Source organism: Cervus canadensis, chromosome 6, assembly GCF_019320065.1.
Source record: "Cervus canadensis isolate Bull #8, Minnesota chromosome 6, ASM1932006v1, whole genome shotgun sequence".
Classification (NCBI taxonomy): domain Eukaryota; kingdom Metazoa; phylum Chordata; class Mammalia; order Artiodactyla; family Cervidae; genus Cervus; species Cervus canadensis.
The window spans coordinates 12,273,644-12,290,526 of NC_057391.1; the positions used below are offsets into that span (position 1 = coordinate 12,273,644).

The following is a 16,883-nucleotide window of genomic DNA, read 5'->3' on the forward strand; positions in this document are numbered from 1 at the left end:
ACTGATATCCTAGTTCAGTGTTACCTAGTAGCATTCGAAAGGCTTGACTCCCCTTTGCTGGAGAACCCAGTAAACTTAACTCTAATTCTGTCAGTGCTGTGCTGTTCTCAGGAGCATGGAGAACCGTCAAGTTGGGCTTGCAACTTGTACGTGTGAACTCATTTCAGATTTGCTCAGAGGTCCACAGAACCTTGCCTGCTACTGCTGCTGCTAAGTCACTTCAGTCGTGTCCGACTCTGTGCGACCCCATAGACGGCAGCCCACCAGGCTCCGCGGTCGCTGGGATTCTCCAGGCAAGAACACTGGAGTGGGTTGCCAGTTCCTTCTCCAGTGCATGAAAGTGAAAAGTGAAAGTGAAGTCACTCAGTCGTGTCCAACTCCTAGTGACCCCATGGACTGCAGCCTACCAGGCTCCTCCATCCATAGGATTTTCCAGGCAAGAGTACTGGAGTGGGGTGCCATTGCCTTCTCCCAGAACCTTGCCTAACCTCGTTTTAATTTTAAATATCTTTCACATTAGCAGCGGAGTGTTGGATTGAAGCCTCAGACCAGAAACCCATAGCAGCGTCATTTCTTTCGTTACATTTAGGCTCTAGTTCTGTTCATTTCAAAAAATGGTAGAATTAACAATGATGCGTGTGACTGGTTTTGCAGGTATGCTGTAAGCGTCATGTGGGAATTAGATAAGACCTCCTATGAAATTAAGAAAGTATGGTATGGCAGAACCATTATTCGATCGGCATACAAGCTGTTTTATGAAGCAGCCCAAGACTTGCTAGACGGAAACTTCAGCGTTGTGAAGGATATTCCGGAACTCAAGGACCTGGAGGAGAGGAGCAGACAAGCCAAGCTGGAGGAGTTGGTGTGGGCGATCAGGAAGCTGACAGACATAGCCCGCCACATCCGAGCCAAGCGAGACCGCTGCGGTGCCCTGGAGCTGGAAGGGGTGGAGGTCCGCATCCAGCTCGATGAGAAAAAGAACATTCACGACCTCATCCCCAAGCAACCCCTGGAAGTCCACGAGACCGTGGCTGAATGCATGATCCTGGCCAACCACTGGGTAGCCAAGAAGATCTGGGAGAGCTTCCCTCACCAAGCCTTGCTGCGCCGACACCCTCCTCCACACCAGGAGTTTTTCTCCGAACTCCGAGAGTGTGCTAAAGCAAAGGGCTTCTTCATAGATACACGGTAATTTCTCTTTTGAAGGGGCAGGAAAATGGAAGGGGTTACTGTACACTTGTGTATTTTACAGTGGATATTAAAATGTGACAGCCAGATCTTTGACCAAAAAGGGAAAACTTCTTGCCTTTTCTTCATTTACTATAATGTAGGTAAAGAGGCGTCCTTTTTTCTTTTTGGCTGCCCGGCATGACTTGGGGGATTTTAGTTCCCCAACCAGGAATTGAAGCATGTAGTTTTAACCACTGGGCCACCAGGGGAGTCCTTGGCTTAATAATTCTTGATTTAAAAAAAGAAAAAGTTCATTTATTGACCTATACAGGATGTTTAAGGTTAAGGACGTTAGGAATTTAGTTCGAAAGGTACCTGGCCACCCACTGTGTGCTGAGCGTGAACTTCACCTCATAGGTTCAGCACATTATTCTTCACTACTTGAGAACAGTAGTGGAGGGAATTCCCTGGTGATCCGGTGGTTAGGACTTGGCACTTTCAGTGTGGTGGCCCAGGTTCAATTTCTGGTTGGGGAACTAAGATCCTGTAAGCCGTGCAGTGTGGCAAAAACAGAAAACAATGTTATTTGAATTCTGAAATATTCTTTATTTAAATCTCAAAAGCAAGTTAGATCTCTGTAGTTGAAAAAAGTTGCTTCTCTGAAGTGTGTCCCAAATAAATTTAACTATGGGCAGATGAGCATATTCAGTTGGTGAATAAAGGGTTCCCCTCGAGTGTTGACTTGTAAATTATTGCTGGGGGCCAAAGAAGAATTTTTCCATTTTTTTGTCAGGTCCAATAAAGCACTGGCTGATTCTCTGGATAATGCAAATGACCCCAACGATCCTATCGTCAACAAGTTACTTCGATCAATGGCTACACAGGCCATGTCTAACGCTCTGTATTTTTCCACTGGATCATGTGCCGAGGAAGAGTTCCATCATTATGGTGAATGATTACAGTTTTCTTCTGTTGTGGCCAAAGCCTTGAGCAAACTTTAAAAAAGTTTTTTGTTGTTGTTGTTTATTTTGATTTTTTGGTTTATTTTTTAAGGTCTTGCATTAGATAAATATACTCACTTTACCTCTCCAATAAGAAGATACTCAGATATTATAGTACATCGATTACTAATGGCAGCCATTTCAAAAGATAAGAAAATGGAAATTAAGGAAAATTTATTCAGCAACAAAGATCTTGAGGAGTTATGCAGACATATCAACAACAGAAATCGAGTAAGGGGGGGGTTTAATTCTCTTACCCATCATCTCCTTTGCTAACAGAATATCAGCTTTATTGTGCAGTGGAATGAAGTACCGTATATTCCAGCAAATTAAACTCCAGAATTATTCCAATCATTGAGAAAGATGAAAAATCATAACGTTTGTTGAGTAGCTCTCAATACATTTACAAATGTTCTAAAATACTTAATGAGGATTTATTTATGAGATTCAACCAGTCAGATTTTTTCCCCCAAAGTATAGAAATGTGAAAGATTGTCTATCATCTTACTACCCAAAGATAATAACAATTCTAGACAATGCTTTTTATTTATAAAAATATCCAATCATACCTGCTGTTTGAAGTAGGCCTTTTTTCACTTGTTATTGATAGCACACCATATCAATATAGTTACATCATTATTTTAGAAACTACTTTGTATTTTATTTCAAACTGTGGCTATTGACCATGTTATACAGCTTAGATAGAACTAGACCATTTGGTGATACATCGGATTGGAAACTACCTAAATGTTTAATATCATCTGTATCCAGTTGGAACACTAGTTTGATACTATACAATCTTATAGCCACTACTACTCATGTTGGTTTCAACTAAAAATTCAGCTCCTCAGTTGCACTAGCCACATTCCACATGCTTAATAGACATGTGTGGCTAGTGGCTACCTATGGGACAACACAGATACAGAATGTTTCCATCCTTTCAGAAAGTTTGGTTAGGCAGCAGTGTTCCTGGCAATCTAGTTTACAACCATCTTAGTGTATACATTTTTATAGACTTCTCACATTTTGCCTGGATAAATTCCTGACAATAATGAATTACTGAATCAAAAGGGGTACACAAAACTTTCAGCTTTTGTTTTTAACTGGAAGACAATTGCTTTACAGTTTATAGTGAAATAAATCAGATAAATAAATCTGCCATACATCAACACAAATCAGGCATAATTAAAACTTTCATACCTATTACTAAATTGCCCTCCAGAATATAGTTCCAATTTGCACTTCCATCAGCAGGATTTTGTAGGACAGACTTGAAAAATACAGGTAAGACACAGACCTGGGTACTTTTTCTCTTCTTGAGTGAACTATAAACAGCTTTTAAATAACAAACAAGTAGTTTTCTTTAAAGAATTAATTTTCTAAGACATTTTTGAGGGCTTGATTAAAGGGTCCTACAAAATTGATTTAATTAATAATAGAGAATATTTGTATTAATAGTTTTCTAGAACCTAGCCTTTTTAAAAGACATTGTTTCTTTGGGAATATGAATCACATGTTTCTTCCGGGGTGTCAAGAATCCATCATCATGTTTGGGGGTTGTGTTTCTTCTTACAGGCAGCACAACATTCTCAGAAGCAGTCTACTGAGCTCTTCCAATGCATGTATTTTAAAGACAAAGACCCAGAAACTGAGGAGCGTTGCATATCTGATGGGGTCATTTATTCAATTAGGACAAATGGTGTGCTTGTGTTTATACCAAGGTATGTTATTTCTAACACAAAAGTTGTTATGAAGTCATAGTTAACCTTAAAGTATAGACACAGTATAGAAATGGTAGGTTCGATCCCTGGGTTGGGAAGATCCTTTGGAGAAGGGAAAGGCTACCCACTCCAGTATTCTGACCTGGAGAATTCCATGGACTGTATAGTCCATGGGGTCACAGAGTCGGACACAACTGAATGACTTTCCCTTTATAGAAATGGCACATTAGATATCATTCTTTAAAGCACTTACTTTAGCAACTGTTTTGAAGTTACCATATGTACATAATGTAATATATAATTCATTGAAAGAAAGTGAAAGTGAAGTTACTCAGTCGTGTCCGACTCTTTGCGACCCCATGGACTGTAGCCCACCAGGCTCCTCCGTCCATGGGATTCTCCAGGCAAGAATACTGCAGTGGGTTGCCATTTCCTTCTCCAGGGGATCTTCACGACCCAGGGATCAAATGCAGGTCTCCCGCACCGCAGGCAGATGCTTTAACGCTTTATATAATTCATTATGTAAGTATAAAAAAAGAGATCCCTGGTAGCTCAGATGGTAAAGAATCTGCCTGCAATGCAGGAGACCTGGGTTCAATTCCTGAGTCAGGAAGATCCCCTAGAGAAGGGAATGGCAAACCACTCTAGTATTCTTGCCTGGAAAATCCCATGCACAGAGGAGCCCGGCAGGCTACAGTCCATGGGGTCACAAAAAGTTGGACACAACTGAGCGACTAACACTTTCACTCACTTCTGTGTAAGTCGGCAGATAGTTTTATTTTTTCTTTAGCAAAACATTTTGTTTTCATCTGCTCAGTGAAGTAGATATTTAGAGGTAAATCAGATGTAAAGTTCTTTTTCTGCTGGCTTTGTTTGTTTTTGGAAGTTTTTTTTTTTGTTGTTTTGAAGCTGTAAGAAAAACTAGCGTTCTAGATAAGTATACAAGATCTGCATACTAAAGAATATACATCTCTGAATTTTTATTCTAACAATAATTCAGGTTTGGGATTAAAGGTGCTGCTTATTTAAGAAATAAAGATGGTTTGGTGATCTCATGTGGCCCAGATGGCCATTCTGAATGGAAACCAGGATCCCTTCAACGCTTTCAAAACAAAATCACCTCTACCACAACAGGAGGGGAATCTGTTACGTTCCATTTGTTTGACCATGTAACAGTAAGTCTGTATTTACATTAAGCATTGCTTTCCATGCAACAAGCAAAGACTGTGACTTAGTAATATGCATTTTTTCCTCTATGATAGGTGAGAATATCTGTACAGACCTCACGTTGCCATTCTGATACAATACGGCTTGAAATAATAAGCAGTAAACCACACATGACACCAGATACAGAACTTTTTCAGCAGAGTTCCCTCTTGCTAAAGAGTGATTTAGTGAAAGAAGTAACTAGATCTGTGGAGGAGGCTCAGCTTGCTCAAGAAGTCGAAGTAAACATCACTGAAGATTATCAAAAATACTGCCAAACAAAGGGAAGAAGCCTGTACACACTTTTAGAGGAAATAAGAGACCTAGCTCTCCTGGATGTTTCCAACAGTTATGGCATATGAAACTCTTCTGACTTCATTAAAGGAGAACTTTGTCTTACATGAATGTTTTACCTTCTTTTAAACATCAAGGTAAAATTTTCTGTGCCCTTCAGTGCCACCCAATCCCTGATTGGCGGGAGCGGGGGCGAGATTGGGTAGATATTTCACGTATTTGTGAAATGTTTTCTTATCACTAAGTTGCATTAAAGTTCAATTAGGTCATTATGGAAAGTGGTTTTTCAGAGATACTGGATCACTGAATCCTGGCTCTGCAAAACAGGTTGCCAGTCTTGTTAATAAACCCAGAATTGACTTTTGGCTAGCTTGTCTCAAATCAGTTCTTTTATTGCATTAATTTTCCAGTAATTTCTACACTGGGCCATTTGGGTCACAGGTCCCTCTGACATCTGCCAGATTCACTTTTCAGTTTCCTTCAGATAATAAGACTCAGTCCTGTCCACGTGTCCACTTTAAAACCCTTGACTTTATATTTGACTCAGTCTCCCCTGCTGTCCCCAGCACCAGTTGGGGTTGGGGCATAGGGAGTGGGATGGGATGCACAGGGTAAGGTCTGTTCTCTCACACCTCCCTTCCATCCTCTCACTGAGCTGAGTACTCCTTAGATGAGTTGCCCAGGCCTTGCCCTTGCTGGAGACTTATTACTTAGCACCATCACTCTGCCAGCCTACCCCTCTCCCCAGAAGCAACCTTCCCATGTCCTAGGTTGTAGCGACTAGCTTTGCCTTGCCCTCTCCCTCGTGGGAATCTCCTAAGAACCAGACAAACCTTTAAAACTTGATTCTCAACGTAGTACTGTTTGTAATTACCCCTCCACCAAGTTGATAAACTGAGGCTGGAAAAACTCCAATTAGGTCTTCCCACCAAGTGCCTCTAACACTTCAGCCTCATATCCACCATTCGCAAATCTCTTATTTCCTAGATTTTCATTTCTATATTATTGCACATGTTCCTCCCAATCCTTGGCATCTCCACCAACGCAAGATCTCCTGTGAATCCTCCTGAGGTGCTCATGATACTTTGCAAGTTTCTCTCCAACTAACTAGTCAGTAAGGTACCAACCTTCCCTGGTGGTTCAGTGGTAAAGAATCTGCCTGCCAATACAGAAGATACGGATCTGATCCCTGGTCTGAGAAGATCCTCTGGAGAAGGAAATGGTAACCCACTACAGTACTTCCTGGAGAACCCCATGGACAGAGGAGCCTGGTGTGCCACAGTCCATGGGGTCACAAAGAGTTGGATACAACTTAGTGACTGAACAACAACAAAAAGGTACCAAGGAGCGTTTGAACTTCCCTAGGACCTATGTGGCAACCCACTCCAGTGTTCCTGCCTGGAGAATCCCAGGGACGGCGGAGCCTGGTGGGCTGCCGTCTATGGCGTCTCACAGAATCGGACACGACTGAAGTGACTTAGCAGCAGGACCTATGCAGGCCAGTCAATACATCAGCTTTTCACTGACCCTTTGAAAGTATTAAAATGATTTCTCAAAAGACATGTAAACACATATATAACAAGTGTAAACATTTTACCATAAGTATATAGTGTAGCACTAAAGAGCAGTAAGAAACTTTTATAAAGCCTCTAGGGATACTTTGTGAGATTTTTATTTAAAAAAAAAAGAACATTAGTATTTATTATACATATGTACATCTTAAAACACCACCCAATTTAGTACAAACAGGGCATTCAATGGAACACAAGCAGCAAAAGCTACTTATTAACTACCAATCATTTTTACAAGGTCATACTTATATACAAATAAACACTAAGGAGAAAAATAGACAACAAAAGTTAATAAGAAACAAGTATAATTATAAATAAGGCTCCCCCAGTGGCTCAGCACTAAAGAATCTACCTGTAATACAGGAGACACTGGAGATGCAGGTTTGATCCCTGGGTTGACATCCCCTGGGGGAGGAAATGGCAACCCGCTCCAGTGATTCCTGCCTGGAAAATCCTATGGACAGAAGAACCTGGTGGGGATCCAGGGGATCCCAGTCAGACACAACTGAGCAACTGATCACATAGCATAATTAAAATAATACCAGATTTTAAACAAGAATCTGAAAATTTCACTATATAAAGATTTTCATTCAAAGCTGACAAAATGCACTGCAGAGTCATCTCAAATTTGGAAGATAGAAACTTAATAGATTTTCTCAGTTGAGGCCTATCCAACTTCAGGAACATTTCTAGATGAAGCCTTAAGTAACTACTGTACATTTTAAAAGGATTGGTCCAGTTGCGTTTTCTCTACTTTTAATTCCTCCTCTTCATTTATAGTACTGGCAGCACCATCATTATGTGGACTATCTAGAAGGTCTTTGTTAAACTCATTTGATTCTTCCTCCTTTTGCTCCTCACCTGTACTACCCTCTTCAGGTGGCTGTGTGCTGGGTGTGTTCACCAACAAGTCTGCAAGAGAAACCATTACTACTCATTATAAGCACTGGATCCAATCTTACCTAGTACAAACTTCTTCATGAGTCTAAATCAATAAAAATGAAATCTATGATCATTTTAATGTTAATTATGATTCCTTCCTTCCAAATAAAGTCATTTCTATACATGTATTATTATAAAATCCATTAAAAATGCAAGTCGAACTCAAACTTTTGAATCATAGCCAAATGCAACTGTTCCCATTCAAAAATTACAATTACTAGATAGGTTTTTTTAAAGTCAAATGTTCTTATGAGATATATAAGTGATCTATAATAAAAAATATTTAAGATACTCATTTCTACTCAGAAAATTTTAGAGTCATATATTATAAATAGAAGATGTGCCTTAAAATACTTTTTGCCAAGTAAACTTTGATAATGACAGCAAGGAAGAACTGCCATCAACAACAGTTCTATCTTCATGTATTTTTCACAAAGTAGTATAAAACATCTATTTGTTAAGTTAAAAATTAAATCCATTCTAACTGGAAAAAAACTGAAAATACCACTGAATAATTTTCACTTGAGAATTTCATTATTTTGGGTGAAACTTGTTTTATAACATGGTATCTTCACTACTATAATTCTTATTTTCCCACTTCAAAAGGAAAAACTGGATTGGAAACTGACAAAGGTAAATGTGATTATGTGTGCTTTATTCAAAAGCAATTTGCAATTATTTTTTAAATACAGCTTTACCAAACCTGATTATCCAGTTTCCAAACCCACAGTCTATTTTAAATCAGCAAATTTTAAGGCAGTTTTAAAAGAGATAAGGGAATCAATAAGAAAGCAAATATGACAGCTCACAACAGAAGTAACACAATGCAATAAAAAGCATTTTGGGACCTATTCATGTCACAGCAAATGGCTCTAAAGTCCTCAATGGGTGCAGAGTATTTTATATGTTTAGGGAATAACAAAGCAATTAATATTTTAATTATGATCATTAAGATAAAATTATATGTCACATGCTTTAGGGAGTCAGGGAAGAATATGTTTTTGAAAGATCCAGAATCAATTTTAAGTGATTATTAGAATAACTTTTTAACAGATGCTCAGCTACCCAGAAAACTATCTTGAACTTGTATTCTTTGTGGATTCCAACCAGGTCTCTCACTCACTCTCTCTCTCAAATACACATAAATTTAATATACTATACCATATTTTTCTATTCTTCGAGGTATTTTATTTGGAGGAATAGCAAAGAAGTTAAAATTTCTAACATGCCCTTGATATATGAATGGTAGCACATAAAATGCAGCATAAAATTTACCATTTCCTAGGGACTGACTGTTACTCAGTAGCTTTGCCTGTCTTCTTTCCAAGGCCAGTTGTTTATTTCTCTCAATTCTTTGTTGTTGTTCTTCTGTTAGGCTTCTACTTGACTCAGAAGCAAACTCTACACTTCCATATGAGTTTGTCAGAAAGGGATCTAATTCGGTAGCAATTACATCATGGCCTTTATTTTCCTCTACTTCATCTGCAGTAGAAAAGAAAAAGCGTATCTGTAGTGTTAAACTAGTTAGAAAAAGAGTTTCTGCAGCTATTGACTGAAAACCAATTTAAAACAACAAGGTACCAGACGTGAAGAAACAATTTGTGAGGTATGAGAATGTCAGATGCTTGACATGCTTGACTCAAACAAGTAGAAGGAATATTTAAAGTTATTTTAAGTCAAATGGGATACTAGTTTAAAAATATGCATTAACAGAGCAAAAGTTTGTAGTTGCTAATAAAAGAATTTAAAGAATCCAACGCATAGCCTTGTTTTACATTAAAAACATTTTACTAGCTTGCTACATTGTATGATACACAGTAATTATTTTATATAGGCTATTTTTATATAGAGTAAAACCAAGATACAAAGTGAAAAAGGAAAAAGAAATTTAGAGATCTGTGGACATATTTCCAAGCTAATTTTTTTTTTAATTAAGTGCTCTCTACATTATTAGTCTTAATAAATTCTTAAAGCCCTGTACACCAGTTACTCAAAGTAGAATGTTCCTAAAATGATCCACAGGGGTATGAAAAGTAAATACTAAATTTTCCCTTTACACTTCATTTAAGAATTAAGAAAAATTTATATTTCTTCTTCTAACTTACATTTAGAAGAAGAACTGGCAGTGATAACCTATCACTTATCCTAAGCTACCTTCAAGGCAGGGTGGAGTTGAGTCCTCATTTTTTAAATTCAGCATATTATGACATATAGCTGATATTCTGATGACCCAGTTAAGCAAACTGACATACTATCTATTTTAACCAAAACAACCCTAACAAAATGCACAAGTGGTAACTTTAAAAGGTTTTTACAAAATAACAGAACATCTGTAGGTAGAAGATAACAGAAGTATAAGCAAGAAGTAAGAAGATGGCAAAGCTGACACTTCACCTTCTCTTTGTATCATTCACATTATGGAGTTTAAAAAAAAGATAACTCATCAGATCTGACAAGTGGGGAAAAAAATTCATATCACCAAGACAACCATTTGAAATATGAATTTACATTTACTCTCCTTTCCGGGGGAGGGGGGGAGATATATATATTGTACAGTGTTGTTGTTATTTAGTCACTATGTCCAACTCTTTTGTGACCCCATGGACCATAGCTCACCAGATTCCTCTGTCCATGGGATTTCCCAAGCAAGAATAGTGGTGTGGGTTGCCATTTCCTTCTCCCAACCCATGTCTCCTGCATTGGCAGGCAGATTCTTTACCACTGAGCCACCAAGGAAGCCCATTAGCACATTGTATGAAGCTCAAAAAGTTGAATGGATAAGCTAACTAAGCCAGTAGGGTGTGCTGTGGGATTCAGTTTAATAACCAATTCCTGTCACAGATCAAATCCCACGCCAACATCTCATACCATAAATTCTTACCAAATAATTAAGCCTTGGATTATTTAAATCACAATCTTTTACACCTTTAAAAGCAATTTCTAAATAACTTTTGGGTATTCTATATGGAGCCTGTATTTTCTACATCATCTATTAAAAATTTTAAAAGCAAAAAGTAAACATGTATGGAGCCATCGCACAGAAAATCTGATAACTATACAGACCCTGTCGGCAGGAACCATATGTTTTGATGTATGTGACTGCCTATGGTTGCACTGTACAACTAACAAATGCAATCAATACCAGGAACAGTCACAAAAGTCTAAATAAAGTCATATACACAAGATCTGTACTCTTGTGTGAAATGTGAAGTAGTTCAACATCAAATTATTCTAATTTCCCAGAACCACTTTTTTATAATGGGCATGTATATGAACACTGTATCTTTTCATATATTTTTATTAACAAGCACTACAAAAGATCAATGAGTCATGACCCACAGTTCACAAAAACTCATGCTCTTTGTGAACATGTAAAGATATTTTTACATCTCTTAATGGCATACCACTGTGTATTCTAGATGTATCAAGGCACCTTAATTCATTCCTATTTACTATACTGTAATTATATACTCAAAATAGACTAAGAAGTCAATCCTGTAACACTGCCGACCCCAACTAGATCCATTTATAAAAGCAAACTTTATCAAGTACATAAACCTATATTCTTACCATTATTGCTAACAAAATCTTCATGTAAAATAGGGAGATCAAGTCGAATTCGTTTTAAACAGGTCTGAAAATAAAAGACATTTTTTACATTTTTCACTTAGATTTGGGAGAAAGTGGTCACTGATTTTGTTCTTAGTTTCAAAAAAAGTTGCTCAAGTAATTACTATTAACTCTCTCCTCTCTACTAAGACTGCAAAATGAAGACCCCAAAGAGCTACTTAGCCTTAACTAAATATATCCTTATACAATTTAGCATTGTGAATGATATTCATAATAATCTCAACACCTACCTGAATTTCCTTTTTATTTCCCAGATATTCAACTCTGTCAATAAAATCTTCAAATTTCAGTTTAGGGAATAGTCTATGTGCCCAGTGCTCCATGTGTCTGATTAGGGTCTTCAAGTCCTCAGCCTGGCACATAAAAATAAAAGTGCTAAATAGAAGATTCATTCTCACAAGTGACCTTGTCAGCACATTTCAGAATTGAACAGTAGTACCAAAGTCACTGGTGTCCTTCTATATAAGGTTAATAAACTTTTAGAAGAAACTTTAAGAAGAAATGTATGTATTAAGGGCTTAGAGGACTGCAGTAGGTTTAAAACCTGCAGTAGGCTTTAAAAATCAGAGGAAAAAAGAAACCTAGTATGAAAACTTAATAAAAGTTAAAAGATAATCACATGTGTCTTTTCAGGACTATAAAGTAATACTTGAAAGTAAATTTAATAAAATATGACAAGGTTATCTTTTAGAAATAACTATACAAACTGAGAGGACCCTAAAAATCTGATACAGAGAAGAAAGCACTGAGAATCAGCTCTGTGAAAATATACTCAGAAATTCCCAGGGCAAAGTACTGAAAACTAGTAAGACAAGTGCAAACATTCTCAGACCACAATACCTCTCTACATTTGAAACTTCAATTTAACATTAAAAAAAAAAAAATTAACGAAAAACAAAATTTAATAAACCACAGTAATAAATGAAAAAAGTTCCAAATTCCTGATTTTACTATAAATTTTTTTTTCTTATAGAATTTTAAAATATGAAAGTAGTTAAAAGCTCTGGATCAGACTGTGTAGATTCAAATCTAAATTCTACCACTTAATAGCTGTGTGACTTCAAACAAATCACTTTATCTGTGTAATTTTTCTTCATGAATAAAATGAGATTATACACACTTCATAGGGTTGTTAGAAGAATTAAGTAATACAGGAAAAGTGCCTGACACAAAGCAAGCCTGCAAATGTCCACTATTATTGTGATGGTGGTATTTGATCTTGGTGGTATTTGAACCATAAGAAGCTCATGGTTAAAACAATCAACTCTACCAATAACTCAATATGTAATACTGAGAACATAATGTCTTATCATTCTCATTCTGATAAAGATAAAAGTTCTTTTAAAGACTCAACCACCTATGACCATCTTCCAGTTGTTGATCAGCCACCTCACAATGTCATGTTAGACCCAAGGGACAGAGAAGAGACAAACCTAAATACAGTGTAAAGTCCCAAATCATACCTGGAAAAAAGGCATCAGTGATGCAACTTTGTGAGAACACAGTAAGAATTTTCAAAGGCAAAGTATAGGAGACTAGACAAACTCAGAGTCCACCCTCACCCACTGAAGGAATACAAAATATTTACTCTTCATAAGTTTATTTATCTTAACAAAGTACTTATGAAAATGATGAAGATGTCACAAATTCAAAGCACCAGTTTATCATTACTACCTGAAAATTTCGATTAAGAGCAATGAATTAACTGAGCTGGGCACGGTTTTAAAATATCTTGACTTAGGTTTAGTTTTGTGGCAAAACAGAACACAGGCTTATATTCTTCCTTATTGTCCACTGAAACTAAGAAAATGTAATACAGGCTTTTCAGCCTCCTAGGTTTAAAATTTGGGGATTAATTTTTACTTTTGTACCTCCCAATCACCTCCAAGTATTATATGTTGTTCATCCCCCTGCTATTATTAATATCCGACCGTTCCCCTGGGAGTGAAATAGCCGCTGAATAGTTGGCCTCTGGTCACTTCCTTCTTTCCAACTCTCCTGAATGCCACACCAAAATCATGCTCATGTTGTATTAATGTTCCTCTAGCTGGTCCATGAAACAAAAGCCAAGGGTCTGCTCTTAACCACTGGGAGTGGAAGTTTAAAACTAAAACTCAGTTTCCTTCGCTACATAATGGGACCAACACCTACCCCAGATGTTGATAATTTAAGAACATATTTGAAAATCCTTCATAAATTATTACAAGGCTCTACAAAGAGATCATCTGCAAAAAAATTATATCTACACTCTACATGATGCAAAGGAAATTTTTAAATGTTCACTTGTGCAGAGACTGACAGTTCCTAAATGTCTTCAATGTCCTTTCCACATATCAGTTTCTAAAGATATGATGATGAATGACAGGATCTGTGAAACATTCTAAGATTCCTGAGAACATGACAATGGGCACACAGTCTTACCAATATTTTAAGAAACAAAGGTCTAAAATACAAATCAGACATTTCTTACCTCATGACCTTTACCTTTGAATTTTGCCTTCTCAAACATATGCCTTAATGCTGGGAGCCCTCTCTCTGAAATTAATCTGTAAATAGAAGTATTTTTAAATTTCAAGTTTTCTAAAGCCATCAAGGCCAAAGCAAGACCATAAGAAAAAAAATGTTATCTGTTAAACTGAAAAAAATGCCTTTAGAAATATCTGATCCCAAAATCATCCCAACCAAAAGCTTGTAACATAAGAGGGAAAAGATGATGGAAAGACAAGTAGAAGTGTTTAAGGAAAGAGTAAATGTACCTCTCAGCATTCAGCTTGGGTATATTCCTTTTAACGGTTCTCTTCGGAGGTACGGGAACAGACGCTCCTCTCCCTGACTCTGGTGAAACATACCAAGACTTAATATTACTTATTTAAGCCTCACTTATAAAATGTGTCATTTTGTAAGCTGACAGAGGGATAGCTGAACATGGACACCACTTTGGTGTCATGGACCTTCTTCAGGTTCAGCGCCTTCACCATCTTCTCTCTCTGGAGAGGCTGGAGGTGGGAATGGAGGAAAAGTTTCATCTTCTATATGCTCATAATCTGGTACGTCAATCAAGCCATTCTCCTGTGGTTCTACCATCTTTTCCTCTGGGGGAAAAAAGTAAAACGTTTATTCATCCAAGCAGTTTCTCTATTGCACAGTTAAGTTCCACTTGCAGCAAAATGCATGTTGTTCAGTCAGTTTAACCAATTTTCAAACTCACACATCGTGAAACAAAGTGGAGAATATAACAGTTACAGCAAAAAGAACCTAAGTTAGAAACTGGAAGAACTGAGTTCTAATGGACAGCCTACCACTAAATAACTATGGGTTTGAGCAAAACATTTTACCTTAACTGTTGAGTTTTCCCATTATAAAATGATTTTAACTTTTCAGAGGGTTTCAAACTGTGGTCCAAATGGGGTAAAACAGGCAGGGTATGAGAACCTCACTTCCACTCCAACCAGAGCTTTTTAAAATTATTACTGGGAATTTCCGGGTGGTTCAGTGGTAAGGGCTCTGTGTTCTCACTGCCGGGGGCCTGGGTTCAATCCCTGCCCTAGGAACTAAGATCCCATAAGCTGTGCAGTGGAGCCAAAAAAGGAAAAAATAAAAATACTGTTTACATATTGGCTTTCTAGTAAAGTTTCCTTTGAAATGGAAATAATTTCTTGATTGGTAACTTGAAAGAATGCTTTTCATACCATCTCACTTGCCCTCTCAGAAACATCTGACACTTTTGATCAGCTCCTTTTGCTGGAAGAGTATTTTTGTTGACTTCTGAAACACAGTACTCACCTGGTTTTCCTCCCTTCCTGGACATGCCTCCTGAATTTCTGAGAATTTATCTTCCTCTAACCTGGTTAATAAGTATCCAAGATTTCATTCTAGGCCCTCTTCACTCTGTTATGCACATGACTAATTTATAGATGACTCACTCATTTTTTATTTCTACACAAGCATCAAATCTGAGCCCTGAATCCTGACTTCTCATTCTACAGCTCTAAAATTTTTCAAAGGCATCTATAACTTAACATGTATAAAAGCAATCTTCTAAATTTTCCCCATTCAGTAAATGACACCAATCCAGCTACACAAGTCAGAAACCTGCAAGTCACCCTTAATACTTCATTTCCCTATCCTACTTACCCTGTCCATTTACTTCCAGATTATTCCTTGAGCCTGCCATTTCTATTTCCACAACTACTTCCTAACATTTATTGGATTACTCCTATTCATTTTGCCCTTTCACTCCATTCTACCTATTACAGCTTAACTAACCTTTGGAAACGTCAAGCTAATGACATCACCACCAGGCTTAAACACTTCAACTTTCTGCTGCTCTTAGGATAATGACAAAACTCTAAGGCCCTGCAGGGTTTAGCACCTTCCTACTTCTCTACAGACTTCACACCATCCTCTATACTTTGTCTATCCCTCAGACCTTTACAAAGGCTCTCCTCTGACTCCCCATCCCTTTCAGATCTCAACTGTCAAATCAGAAAAACCTTCCCCGATTTTCCTAAAATAAATCCTCTATAATAAGCATTCAAACTGTCAAGTAGTAGTTTCATAGCACTATGCAGACCCAATATTAGGTTCTATTTGTCTCATTATTTGATAAATGTTTGGCTCCCATAGGAGACTGTAGTTCTAAAAGGGCAATGACAAGGTGGGTCTTTGTTCTCCTCTACTGTATCCCCAAAACTGATAAACAGCTGGTGTTGGAGAAATAGTTCTTGATCTTGGCCCTCCCAACCTGAACTAGCAGAAAACCTGGGCAGCTCTACAGCCCCAAAGGAGAGCACACTTCCCAACACCTACTTCAAATATGGCCAAGAGGGAAACGGACAGGGAAGGGACTCTTGGAGGGCAAGGCTGGAACCCTGGAGGAAGAGAACAAAGTGTTGGTCCCAGAGAGGAGAACTGAAGTGACCAATTGATCTTTCTCATTTCACTGCCAGAACAAGAAGCCCAAGAATCCTCACTACCCAAATCCATGTTTTTTCCTGAATTCCAATATTGAGAGTTACTTTTCCTGAGTTCAGGTCATGGGTGGTGTAACGCTTTTTCCAACCTATCGGATCCCTGAGTTTCGGATAACAAGCGTGAGAGTTCATGAAGGAAAGGTCTCAGAAAGTTATCTCAATCTGTTTAGTTCCTGACTTTGGCCAGGGAGAGTTCTGACGGCAATGATACTGACACTTGCAACTGCCATCTAGCAGGATTAATAACTGCGACGGGCCACTAAAAAAACAAAAATAATGAAGAACAATTGTTGATGGAGGAATGAAGAATTTCACAATTTCCCCGAAACTGTAAAACTACTAGAGCCAGATGATTTCCAAAGTCTCTCCAATTCT

The 16,883-nt window shown here is 37.8% G+C and overlaps 2 protein-coding genes and 1 non-coding gene across 4 annotated transcripts in view; 1 reads left to right on the forward strand and 2 right to left on the reverse strand.

Annotated features, from left to right (window-relative positions):
• Positions 1 to 5,761, forward strand: part of DIS3L (DIS3 like exosome 3'-5' exoribonuclease) — a 32,958-nt gene extending 27,197 nt beyond the window's left edge. The window contains exons 12-17 of the mRNA XM_043470862.1: positions 655 to 1,188; positions 1,964 to 2,118; positions 2,224 to 2,402; positions 3,747 to 3,892; positions 4,893 to 5,067; positions 5,155 to 5,761. Of these exons, the coding sequence (XP_043326797.1) occupies positions 655 to 1,188; positions 1,964 to 2,118; positions 2,224 to 2,402; positions 3,747 to 3,892; positions 4,893 to 5,067; positions 5,155 to 5,460 (1,495 nt within the window). The 3' untranslated portion in view covers positions 5,461 to 5,761. The remainder of the gene's footprint in view (positions 1 to 654; positions 1,189 to 1,963; positions 2,119 to 2,223; positions 2,403 to 3,746; positions 3,893 to 4,892; positions 5,068 to 5,154) is intronic.
• A 1,287-nt stretch (positions 5,762 to 7,048) lies between these two features.
• Positions 7,049 to 16,338, reverse strand: TIPIN (TIMELESS interacting protein). Of its 2 annotated transcripts, none has more exons than XM_043470864.1 (8): positions 15,319 to 16,338; positions 14,487 to 14,627; positions 14,292 to 14,370; positions 14,006 to 14,081; positions 11,766 to 11,888; positions 11,476 to 11,539; positions 9,181 to 9,387; positions 7,049 to 7,875 (listed from the first exon to the last, which is right to left on the reverse strand). In XM_043470864.1, the coding sequence occupies exons 1-8, from the start codon at positions 15,341 to 15,343 to the stop codon at positions 7,685 to 7,687; spliced, it is 906 nt and encodes a 301-aa protein (XP_043326799.1). In that variant the 5' UTR covers positions 15,344 to 16,338; the 3' UTR covers positions 7,049 to 7,684. The 2 variants fall into 2 exon arrangements, with proteins under 2 accessions (XP_043326799.1, XP_043326798.1); XM_043470863.1 differs by having other exon boundaries at positions 7,049 to 7,893.
• On the reverse strand, positions 10,925 to 11,060 carry LOC122444467. The gene has a single exon (XR_006270296.1).
• Positions 16,339 to 16,883: the final 545 nt, after the last annotated feature.